Source organism: Myotis davidii, unplaced genomic scaffold, assembly GCF_000327345.1.
Source record: "Myotis davidii unplaced genomic scaffold, ASM32734v1 scaffold1045, whole genome shotgun sequence".
NCBI lineage: Eukaryota > Metazoa > Chordata > Mammalia > Chiroptera > Vespertilionidae > Myotis > Myotis davidii.
Window position 1 is genome coordinate 35,783 of NW_006296402.1, and position 12,929 is coordinate 48,711.

At 43.7% G+C, this 12,929-nt stretch overlaps 1 protein-coding gene across 1 annotated transcript in view; it reads right to left on the reverse strand.

Moving 5' to 3' along the window:
* Positions 1–301: 301 nt before the first annotated feature.
* The window catches only part of CECR5 (cat eye syndrome chromosome region, candidate 5), a gene marked incomplete at its 5' end in the record, with an annotated part of 39,291 nt that continues 26,663 nt past the window's right edge, over positions 302–12,929 (reverse strand). Inside the window, 6 exons of the mRNA XM_006771353.2 lie at positions 302–1,485; positions 1,653–1,841; positions 5,717–5,891; positions 7,550–7,583; positions 9,415–9,508; positions 11,806–11,918. Coding sequence (XP_006771416.2) covers positions 1,152–1,485; positions 1,653–1,841; positions 5,717–5,891; positions 7,550–7,583; positions 9,415–9,508; positions 11,806–11,918 — 939 coding nt within the window. The remainder of the gene's footprint in view (positions 1,486–1,652; positions 1,842–5,716; positions 5,892–7,549; positions 7,584–9,414; positions 9,509–11,805; positions 11,919–12,929) is intronic.

The following is a 12,929-nucleotide window of genomic DNA, read 5'->3' on the forward strand; positions in this document are numbered from 1 at the left end:
GGTGTATAGATATGTCTCAGAATTCTTGGGGTTAATTTTGTATCCTGCTACATTGCCAAATTCATGTGTTAAGTCTAGTCATTTTTGATGGAGTCTCTAGGGTTTTGTATGTATGATATCATGTTGTCTGCAAATAAGGACAGTTTTACTTCCTCTTTTCCAATTTGAATGCCTTTTATTTCTTCTTCTTGTCTAATTGCAATGGCTAATACTTCCAGGACTATGTTGAACAGGAGTGGTGAGTGTGGGCATCCCTGTCTTGTTCCTGTTCTTAGGGGAAATGGTTTCAGATTTGTCCATTGGGTATGATGTTGGCTGTGGGCCTGTCAGCTCCTTCCTTTAGAACAAACCATAGGCAAGGTCCTTTTTCTTTCCATATCAGGGAAGTTGCTAAGTATATGCCAAAGCCTGGGCATAATTCATTCCTAAATAGACTTGCTTCACCGCCCAGACGAGGTCAGAGGGAGTAAAGGTGGAAAAGGAGACATCAACTCCTTCTGGGAGTGAAATGCCACCAATCTCTTTGCCTGAAGGTCACCCACACCACTCACCCACTAGCCTTCCCCCACATGACTTTTAAGTACATTCCAGATAGAGCTTCACAAGAGATAGCATAATGAATATTTATTATCATTTTAATTTAAAAAATAAGTTCAAAAGTCTCTGAACGATAAGCTGAAATACAATAAAATGTAGTATCTGAGTGTTAGACACCTTGCTGGCATGCAATAGTTCCCTTAATGCAGGCAAAGGTCCTGTAGAAATTTCCATGTTATTACATATTGTCTCCCCCTTTCCCAGAAGACCCTAATGAAATGAGGAGGACACCAAGGCACAGAGGTAAAGGGACTGGGCTGAGGTCAGACTGCCAGGAGAAACATATAGGAATTGGACCGAGAAAATCCTCACAGTTCTACCCATAATGCTACCCAGGGTACAATTCTATGGCTACTGCTTAGCAGGAGAAAAAGCCAGTGTCTTCTTCCAAGTAATCACTAGTGTCACATCTGTGGGGTAGCAGGAAGAATGTCATGGGGAGCAGGTCCTGACATGATGCCCTGCCCTGTGATCCAGGCCAGAAACCAGTAAATGGGACTCACCTACAGCTCCAAGATACCCTCTGTCACCCTGCCTGGAACACACAGTCCTCACTACAAAGCCCAACCCTCTTTGTGGAAAACCAGCTGCACAGCCTCATCCACATCATTCACAATGTGGGATGCCTCTATAAGCCCTGGACTAAAACTGAAGTCCCGGTGCCCATGGAAGGGAGGCTCCTCTCTTCCCTGAGCAGGCTCTGTGGACCCCAGGGCCTTGGGACTGTATACACCAGTGCACACCAGGATGGAGGCACAGCTCTCGGTTGCTGAGGGTCGCTGCTTCAACAGACCACTCGTCCCCAGCTCCTCTGCCCCCTCATGCTTCGCCATCTGCAGGTACTGGTTGAACAGGTTGGCACCGTAGACATCAGACATAGGATTATCACTGGTAGGGGTAACCATACCGGAAAAGAAAAGAGGAGAAAACTGAAGTTCAGTGTTGTAAGGTGCAGAGAGCAGAGGACAATTGTGGGGCAAGGAGTGTGCATTAAACATAGGGAAACAAGGTGAATTAGAGGGGAAGGGAAAGTTGAGGAGATGGGTAGAACTTACCCTACAGCATAGAGCTTCTGGATGGGGGCAGCCCAACCCCGCCTCTCAGCCTGCCGCCTGATCAGTTCTTCTGCATACTGATAAGTGAGGATGCTGGGTTTGCCCATCAGGCCCTTGTATCTCAGCTCTTTGCCTGTCACTTTGCGGTAAATGGTTTCCAGGCACAGCAGAAACGTGCCATGGCCAAACCTGCCAGAGAAGACAGCCCAGCAGCTCAGTCTTCGCTCCCTGGTCTCTCCAGGCCACCTGCCATTCTCTGAGCAGTACCTTTTCACTCCCCCAGTGGTAACAGGTCAAAATGAAATTACTTCTAGTAAGAATTACATTTATTGCCTACATTTATGATCTGCTATTATCTAATAACATTTATTGAGCACTGTTCTAACACTGGAGATACAAATCACATTTAATTCTCAGAAAAAACCTATGAGATCATTGTTCTCATTTTACAAGTGAGGAAACTGAGGCATAAAGAAATTAAGTAACTTACCCAAGGTGGTAGCACTAGGATTATACCCCAGGTGTTAGTATTCCAGAAAGTTTAATTTTTGCTTTAGAATTGTGGCAGACTACTGGTTGCCGTTCTCCCCTTCTTTCTTGGTGCCAATTTTCACTGAGCATAGTGCTACCAGGTGTAAAAACTATATTCCCTTCCTCCTCTGCAACAGGGTGTGTGGCCATGTGGCTGCACTATACCCAAAGAGTCAATGAAATTAGAAGTGCTGGGCTAACCTTCTAGGAAGTATCCTTAAATTGGGGAGGTGATGCTCTTCTCTACCTTCCCCTGTTCCTCTCTGCCTGGAATGCTGATATGATAGCTGAAGTTCAGGCAGCCATTTGGGATTATGTAGTAAAGGGCTAAGGATTGCATTGCAGGAAGACAGAGGTGCTTCTGTTCCTGACAGGTGGAGCTTCCATACAAGACTTGGACAGCCTACCCCAGACTTATTTCACATGAGAAAGAAACTAATCTTTTTTAAGATACTTTTGTTTTGGGATTTAAATCCCTTGCCACTAAACCAAATCTGAACTGATGCTGCACAATATATTGAAGTTATATTTGTGTCATTTATTTATGTAATAAATTACATTTTCAAATTACTGAATGAAAAAATAACCTCAAATCTGGTTTGTAAATTGAAATCTTCCCCTTACTATTCAGTTCCCAGCCTATATAACCAAACCCCCTTCAGCTAGTGTCAGTATACCCTAATTTTGGAAGAATAACTCAGAAAAAATACCTAACCTCAAGCTATAGGAAAATACTTGAAACCTAACAAGAGAGAACACTGTAATCTCCATCTCTTATGAGCTACTGAGTGGCCTATCTCTTTGGGCTATTGACTTGAGGCAGTGTTGGGCCCTGTTGCCCTATTGATGGATCACACACCCAGCTTACTGGGAGTCATGGGGAGGGGAGAAAACTCTAGACCAAGCATGTCAAACTTGGGGACCGTGGGCCCCATGCGGCCCACAACGAATATTCTTGTGGCCCAGCCAATATAATGGTATGCAAGAAACATTTTAATAAAAATTACATCGCCCTAGCCGGTTTGGCTCAGTGGATAGAGCGTTGGCCTGCGGACTAAAGGGTCGCAGGTTTGATTCTGGCCAAGGGCATATGTCTGGGTTGCGGGCTTGATCCCCAGTAGGGGACATGCAGGAGGCAGCCTATCAATGATGCTCTCTCATCATTGATGTTTCTATCTTTCTATCTCTCTCCCTTCCTCTCTAAAATCAATAAAATTGTATTTTAAAAAATTACATAACTTAATTTTTACAATATCCTGTTATACACCATCTATATATATAAAGGCTAATACACTAAGTGTCCCTCCAACTGTCACTATGACGTGTACTGACCACCAGGGGGCAGACGCTCAATGCAGGAGCTGCCGTGATGCACACTTGCCATTTACAGAGAAACAGCAACGTGGACCTGATGCTGACAGAGCAACACTTGGCTTCCCCCAAGTGGGACACAGGCCCCGCCACCACCCTAGAGCAACAGCCCACCAAATTGCACCTGATGCTGCCAAGACCCCATGGTGCAAGCCCAGACCAGCCCAGAAATGGTGGCTGTGGGCACCAGGTAATAACATCACATAGCAATGCCCGGCTTCCTCTCCCTAGCGACAGGCCATCCTATATACTAAAAGCATAATATGCAAATCGACCGAATGGCCGAATAGCAGAACAACCATCGGGATGACCATCCTGGACCATGCTATGACATCCACTGGCACCAAGCCAGCCAAGGTGGGTGCGATGCAACTGGTAGGGGGCCTTGCCATTGCCCCATGATCACCCTGCAGAGGGAGGCCCAGGCCACCGACCGCAGGCTGCAGCAGGTGGGTGGGGCATATGTCTGGGTTGCGGGCTTGATCCCCAGTAGGGGGAAGCCCAGGTGCCAGGTGCCAGTGGCCGGAGGGAAGCCCAGGTCCTGGGTGCTGGAGGGAAGCCGGTGCCAGCAGCTGGAGGAAGGAAGGCCTACTCTTGCACAGATTTTGTGCATCGGGCCTCTCTATATATATTAAGGGCTAATATGCTAAGTGTCCATCTGGGTAATGACGTCACATAGCAATCAATGCCCGGATTCCTCTCCCTAGCGACAACTAGCCTCCTTGGAGTTTCTTCAGCCCAAGAACACGACTTGCTTTATAGCCAGGTGCAAACATTTTACACTTTAATCAAATGTCTGTGAAGCGTTTTCCTGTGCCTCATCTTATTTGATCCTCATAAAAGTTCTGGATTAGGTAGATAGGAGACACGATGGAATCCTATTTTCTTTTTATTAGCTGGAAAACAGAGATTTAGAAACTTGACCCAACTGAAAAGAAGAAATGGTGGACCTTGAAAATGACTTCAGATTTTCTCACTGCGCGGAATATAGTCAAACACTACTGCAGTTAAATATTTTACCCTTTGTTCTCCCTGTGTGATCTACAATAATAACCTGCTTTGTGTTGATATTTATTGCTGTGTTGCTGACAATTGAAAGAGAAATTGGGGTGCTTCACTGGGCTGGAAAAGTTAAGCTACATCAGAAGCAGGTCTAATTAAGCAAGTTTATAACGCCTTACACGCAGACACACCATTTCTCTCCACTAATACTAGCAGCAAGTATTTTAGCAGCCAATTGCCACACCATTAGTCTTGGACTGACTTGTTTGCTGTGTGCAACAGGAAATATTTCGCTTTTGGAGAACAAGAAAAATGGTTTATTTGCATTACGCTTATTAATTGGTGCACTTATTCACTGTCTGGTAAGTTAATGTTCAAGAAAAAATATTTTTATTAAAATGTTCTATTATTTTATGTTAACGATTACTCATTTATTTCAGCCCTTTGTACTCAGCATGTCTTTACTGAAATAAACCTATGTTTCTATGAAAATTGAAGCTTTTGTTTTTTGTGACCCACATAAACTTAAACCTTGTTTATTTGGCTTGTGTTAGCCTTTGAGTTTGACATGCTTGCTCTAGACTTAGGCCTTGCAAATAAGAGCAGCCAAACAGAACACAGCAGCCGTCAGCTGCCCTTCCAGTAAAGGCACCTCCAGGGCCAGAAAAAGGGATGCCTATACTATGCTCAAACTCAGAAAAGGACAGAACAGGTGAGCTCTACACAACTGTGCAGGGAGTGTGTAAGCCTGTTCACTACATGCATGCCTTTGAGAAAGTCACTTATCCACTGGGTCTGTTCTTTGGTATATACAAACATCAGAACAATTATTTCTTTTCCCTGTTCCTATGTTTTAAGGGCAAAGGGAAACAAAGAATTGAAATAATCAATGCTACAGGGTGAAGGCAAAGAAGGAAGAGCAGTTGAATAATTTGCATTGATATACCTCAGAAACTGACCATTTGGGTTCCTCTAATCAAAAAGAACTTGTTCTGTTAAGATTCTGAAGGGCAAGGATTATTTGTTAAAAATCATCTCAATACATCTTCAGTGTTCAGTAAGCTGCAGTATCAAATGGCGGTGGGAAACTGTCAGTAGGACTGCTCAGGCAATAGCTGGAAATGGGCCACCAGGGTCAAGGCCAGGGACTATGTCCTCACCTGGGCATCTTGGCTTCAGCCATCCAAAGAAGATCCATGTTACTGGCCAGGACAGGGAGATGGGGATAAGGGGCTGTCGCCAGACCTGTCCCAGGGTTCCCATTGCTGAGAAGGACATCCATGATCAGCTGCAGGCTTGTCTCCCAGCGTACTGGCTCCCCAAGGAGAAGTACTCCTTTAAAGAGCAAAGGCATAGGGGTAAGGGTGCAGGGCACTTAGCGTGCCCTTTGTGGCAGGCGGGAGTAAGGCCCTCAGAAGACCAGCTGAAGCCACCCAACCACAAGCTCTTCCCCTATAGTACAATCACCTTGGCAAGGGCATGGTTCCCTGAATAGCCTTGAAAGAGCCACTCACCTATTCACCCAAGGTGAACAAAACCCAGGGACCGGGAAGGCACCTCCTAAACCTTAGGACCTAAGGGCTTATACTGTTATTGTGTCCACCATGTTCACAGAAGTTTAAAACAAGACAAACAACAGTGAGTCTCAGGCCCACTTCCTCTTGTTAACTGATATTCTCCCCACCACCCCACCGATAGGTACTTGGCAAAATGCTCACTTTTCTCAGCCACTTCTCTCTGAGCCCCAGAAGCCAATAAACCTAACAACTAGGAGAGCTGGATGCAGAGTGATAGAGACCTGAATTCCAAGGCTGACTGTGCCAACTTTCCTGATTGTGGGCAAGTTATTTACCTTCTCTAAGCCTCAGCTTCTTCAACTACAATAACAACACCTACTATTGCTATGAGAATAAAAATGAGATATAATAAATGAAGCACTTAACCTGTGCTGGACACATGGTACTCAACAAATGGAAGTTGTGATATCAGCTACAAGACCAGTGAGTTGAACCACTGCCCCCTGGAGAGATGTTCTGGAGGCTGGAGGATGTATTTTAATCATTAAAATGACTGATACTTAGTGGTGAGGATTGTGGGAGGGGGCCAGGGATACTAGATGCTCAGTACAGTCTTGTTCAATCAAAAACTGCCAATGTCTATAAACATTTGAGTGTCCCATCTGGTATTCATGTAGGGAACAACCTGTTTATAATTAATGAACCTAAACCCTAATTCCATGTAAACACAAAGTATTTTTTGGTAATTTTCATAAACACTAATTTTTCAAAAAAATGTAACTATCACATAAGTCAAGAGAAGGTTGTACTTTTCTTTTTTCAAAATGTTATCAAGTTTAGTCCCTATTTTACAAAATCACTTCACCAATGATGATACTGTCCCTAATTTCTGAGTCACCAACAAAACACACCTATATCACACCTATAAACATATATCAGTCTGCATTTGTAGCTGTAACATTCATGGTGATTCTATGTTTGGTTCAATCATTTTACTACTTCATTATGTCTTTTTGGAAAATTACTACATATTGAAGTACATATTACCTTACTAAAATGTTTTCCCTTTATTTCTCCCTATTACAATTATATTAAACTAATTAACTGTAACATGTGTATAGGAAGATATATTATCTATTAATTTCATTTTAAGTTAATAAAGGGGACACTACAATATTTTTGTTATACAAGGAGCAAACTGGGTTTAATGGGCCTAAGGAACACTGGACTAAATTACCCCTAGGTGCCTTTCTACTCCAAGATTTTCTAAGCTTATTATTCTTCTGGAATAAAAAGGCAAATGATATAAAGAAGGAAAGATTAACAACAAATATCTCAGAGGTAGTGAGTGGCAGATCCAACACCAGAACCCAGGTGATCTAATGCTCAATGCCCCCTGGCTACAATAATCTGGAGAGCCTGAAAGGAGAAAGAACAACCCAGTCCCATGCCCACACAAGGAGAGGACTTCATTACCTTCAATAGCGGGGAAGTCATTCCTTGGAAGGGGCTGCCAAGAGACAAAGAACAAGCCCATCAATGCAATGAATACTTTCCACTACAGGACAATTACACACTGATTTCCAAGGATGGGTGGGAGGAAAGTAGCATTCCAGACAGGATTGAAGACTACCCCATAGTGTAGCCCAAGCTGAGGAGAAGCAAATAGGACTGCAGAAGAAGATTCATGAAGAAAGGTGAAGACAGAAGAACCAGGCTGGTCACAGAACAGATTGAGGGATACCACATATACTAGTAAAGGTCAGCTAGGAGGAAAGGTTGATCAGCTGTTTTCTCCTGCAAGGACAGGAAGCAAGATATGGGCCAAGCAAGAGTCTAGAGCAGTGGTTCTCAAACTGTGGGTCACAACCCCTTTGGGGGTCAAACGACCCTTTCACAGGGGTCGCCTAAGACCATCGGAAAACACATATATAATTACATATTGTTTTTGTGATTAATCACTATGCTTTAATTGTGTTCAATTTGTAACAATGAAAATACATCCTGCATATCAGATATTTACATTACGATTCATAACAGTAGCAAAATTACAGTTATGAAGCAGCAACAAAAATAATTTTATGGTTGGGGGTCACCACAACATGAGGAACTGTATTAAAGGGTCGCGGCATTAGGAAGGCTGAAAACCACTGGTCTAGAGGAAGGTGAGCCTTTGGAGAAAAAGGAGGCCTTCAGGGTGTGATGGACCATTTCTGTTGCTGTTGGATTAGGAGGCAGAAGCTTTCATGTTACCAACCACTTCCATTCCTTCCCCAGACTATTACAATCTTATCTCTGCCACTAATCAGCTATATGACCTGGAGTAAATCTCTTCCCCTGAGACTCAGTCTCTGAGCTGTTCTAAGATCTTTTCCAACTCTGACATTCTGGTTCTCCACATAATTTGCATGGTTCTAGAAAAAAGCTCTCAAAGGCAATAAAGTACTCTATTTTAATTGGAACACTCTGGGACAAGGAGAGAAGCTATATAAATGAATAAAAGTGAGCTAGATTATCTGTTTATAACACATTTCATCACATTTTGAGAGTAGTCAGACTTATAATATAGGCTATATGATATAAATATATAAAGTTGACATAAAAAAGAGGGTCAGGGCCGAAACCGGTTTGGCTCAGTGGATAGAGCGTCAGCCTGCGGACTGAAGGGTCCCAGGTTCGATTCCGGTCAAGGGCATGTACCTGGGTTGTGGGCACATCCCCAGTGGGAGATGTGCAGGAGGCAGCTGATCGATGTCTCTCTCTCATCGATGTTTCTAACTCTCTATCTCTCTCCCTTCCTCTCTGTAAAAAATCAATAAAATATATTAAAAAAAAAAAAAAAGAGGGTCAGGGGCAGTCACACACTATAGAGGATCAATAAGATGCTCTGTGACTACTGATCAGAAAATATAAATATGAGCTGAACCCAAAGAGAACACAGCAGACACTCAGAACTGCCAGTTACTTTTATAAGTAGGCTGCTTTTCACAAGGAAACTGTCTCAGAATAAAGCAGAACAGTGAAGAATTTGTTAACAGAGGTTAATGATTCTCCCAGACAATACTGGGAAAGCCAGCTACTAAAATACAAAGCTACCAACTGGAGGAGATGCTGGGGCTCTATAAAAGGGTTCTCAGTTAATCACAAACAATGCAGAAAGGAAAGCCCTTTGGAGTATATAGCTCCTCTGAGCCATTCTGGATATGTGGGGGACAAATCCTTGGCCAGATGTGCTTCTCCAAGATGGCAATTTGTGAAACATGGACAAGCTGTAGCTCTAACAGTGAAGGGTTGCAAGAGGAGCCCATGAAGGAACAAGAGTCACCAGATGTTCTTATTACCGTGGTCTTTGGCCGCCGTTGGAGATCCACCATGTCAAGCACAGGGAAGGCCATCCGCAGCTCATCCACAGTAACCACATTCTTGAAGCCCAGTCTAGACCAAGATCAGGGAAACAAGCTGGGCAGTTCTGGGGGAAAAATATCTTTAAAGGAAGGGGAACCAACCTAATCCTGATCAAACTAGTCTACCCAATCCCCAGACAGGAGTGAACTAATAAGCCCAGCAGGGTCAACACCAATCCTAAAAGTACTGACAGGCAGTCCATGAGTGCTTAGGCAGAGCGGGGCTGTGTCCCTCCAAGCAATATACCACTGCAGACTGGACACATTTTAGGTGCCAGATCCTACACTGGGCAGTACTAGGGCATAAGGCATATAAAAAACTCTGTCCTCAAGGAGCTCACCACCTCCCCAAAGCCCATCACAGAGAGCACTCTGTGAAGTGCTGCCACTGTATGCCAAGAAGTTCGGAATAGGAAACTACTCAGTGGTCTGGGTAGCTGGGCAAAAGGCCTAGAGCAAGCATGTCAAACTCACGGCCCACAATGAATATTTTTGCCAATATAACGGTATGCAAGAAATGTTTTAATAAAATTTCATAACTTAATTTTTACAATCCTGTTATACATAATTATTAATAACGAACTACAACGTTCGCTAATGACTGATTACTATAATCATGTTGCATTCATTTCCCTTACACACCTTACGTGCAGGCGCACCATTTCTTTCCACTAATACTAGCAATTGCCACGCCTTTAGTCTTGGCAATATTTTGCTTTTGGAGAACAAGAAAAATAGGTTTATTTGCATTACATTTATTAATTTGTGCAGTTATTCAGTGTCTGGTAAGTTAATGTTCAAGAAAAAATATTAACTTTTATTAAAATGTTCTATTATTTTATGTTAATGATTACTTATTATTTATTTATTTCAGCCCTTTGTATTCAGCATGTCTTTATTGAAATAAACCTACTTTTCCATGAAAATAGAATTTTTTTTTTTGTGGCCCACATAAACTTAAACCTTGTTTATTTGGCCTGTCTTAGCCGTTGTGTTTGACATGCTTGGTCTAGAGCAGCGGTCGCCAACCTTTTGGACTTCATGGACCACAAGTGGTCCACGGACCACCGGTTGGCGACAGCTGCTCCAGAAGTTTCCTTAAACCAGCGGTTGCCAACCTTTCGGACCTCATGGACCACCAGTTGGCTAATGCTGGTTTAGAGAAGTTAGGCTTGAGCTGAAGCTTTAAGATGAATTGCATTCCACCAGCATGGGGAGGCATGGGAGAGGTAAGCCAGCTCAGCTTTAGCTCTTCAAGACCTGCCTCCATTTTTCTGTCTTTAATTCCCACTTGTAACCTTAACTGGCTATGATTTCAGGTTATTCTCAAAATGAATTTTTCAAAAATGATGCTTCCATCAGACCACCCCATCAGTAATAAACCTGGAGACTCCCCACTGCCCTCATAATAAATTCAGTTACTTCCTGCATTTACTTCTGCAGTTTCCTACACCACCCTCCCTATCCTTATTTCCCACCCTGTCCCATTATAATCTTCTGCTTCAGGGATCCTCACCATCCCTTCTCTTTCTAGCCTCCTTACTGCTTCTGCATGGAAAACCTGAAACCTCTCCTGTGGCATAGCCTTTCCCCTCCATGAAGCCATAAGCAATTTCTGCTCAAAGGATGGTCCCCTCCCCCTAACTACACCTGTGACACCCAGAACCACCTATACTGTTCTTTTAAGTCTTTAATCCCATGCCGTCTGAAATATTCCTTTATTGTATAGGGTGCTTCAAATATGAGCCCTTCAATTAATTCACAATTCCACAGTGCTTCTCCTGGCGCTACTCCCCTTAGACCCTATAGTACAGTGCTGGCACAAAGGAAGTGCTGGACAGGGTCTGCAGGAGCAAATAAATAAGCTGTTTGAGAACAAGGACAATCTTCGCTGCCTTTTGAATATGCACATTGCCCAAAGGATGAATTCATTGTAGGTACTTAATTAACATTGCAGATAAGTTGATTGAGCACCATGAAGAACAGCCCTGGAGCAGTGGTTCTCAAACCTAATTATAGAATCACTTAGTTTAATTTTTTAAAATATAGACTGTTGATTTTTATCTCAGACCTAATGACACAGACTCTTCAGGAATCTGTATTTTCAGCTCCCCAGAAGGTAATGATGCAGTGGGCTGGCTTTTGGAAACCACCAGCCACCAGGACTGGCCACATCTGAGGGCTGTCCCTCGCCCTCAAGAGCCCACCACACACCCGATGAGGTCTCCATCCAGCATGCCTCATGATGGTGCCCCCTCAGCCATGGGAGAAAAGTCCCCAGTCCTGCCCCTTTCTCTTCAGCCAGAGTGAGAAGCATCAAAAGGATACACTTGGGCATTTTCCACCAGAGGTCCCTGCCCAGATACTATCATACGCTTTCCATGATATTGTGAGAAAAGCTTCATGGGACTGTGAGAGAGAATAACTTGATCTGGCTCCACCTGTAGGGACAGCCATGAGACAGGAGAGAAGAGTTGAGGGGAAATAATGGAAGATAAATAGCAGCTTCTTTCACCTAGGAAGGAAAAAAAACAACTGCCCAGATTAAAAAAAGGGGGGGTGGAGGGTTTCCTAGCTCCTAGAAAGTATCTAAACAGGTATGACAATCACAAGTCTAATTAGGCTCTTGCCACACAAAACAAGCAAGCAGTGCCTTGTCCCATGTGGCTCAGGGGTAGAGTGTTGGCCTGAGCACTAAAGGGTCTCGGGTTTGATTCCCAGTCAAGGGCATATACCTGGGTTGTAGGTTCGATCCCCAGGCCTGGTGGTCAGGGCTTCTTTCTTTCTCTTTCCTTCCTTTCCTTCCTTCCTTCCCTCCCTTCCCCTTGACTGGAATCGAACCTGGGACCCTTGAGTCCTCAGGCCGATGCTCTATCCACTGAGCCAAACCGGTTAGGGCCAGAGTCAACTTTTAGAAGAGAAACAGCATGTGGCCAGTTTGATTCCCAAACAGGGCACATACCTAGGTTGCAGGTTCAATCCCCAGTTGGGGCATGTACAGGAAGCAACCAATCAATGCTTCTCTCCTCTCTCTCTCTCTCTCTCTCTCTCCCCACCCCCTTCCATTCTCTCTAAAAATCAATGGAAAAAAATATCCTCAGGCAAGGATTAACAAAAAAAGCAAGCAGGACATGCCATCAGTGATGGGTTCTGATACTCACCAATCCCGTCCCGCTCAACTCCCCTTTGAAAAGCAGTTTGTGTGCATGTTTTCTGTCACTGTCTTAGAGCTCTGCCTCTAACTTTGACTTTCAGTTCTCAGTTCTACTTAAAGACTTAGCCTTTTAACATTTAAACTAATTACAATACAGCCTTTTCTCACAATGTTTTTGAAACCCTCTCTGAAAACCACAGAAGGGAAACAGTTTTATGTCTTTACTCCCTGCATTCATCTTCAAACAGGGTCATCCCATCATCAATCAGCCACTTAATTTACTTTCTTGGTTCCAAGT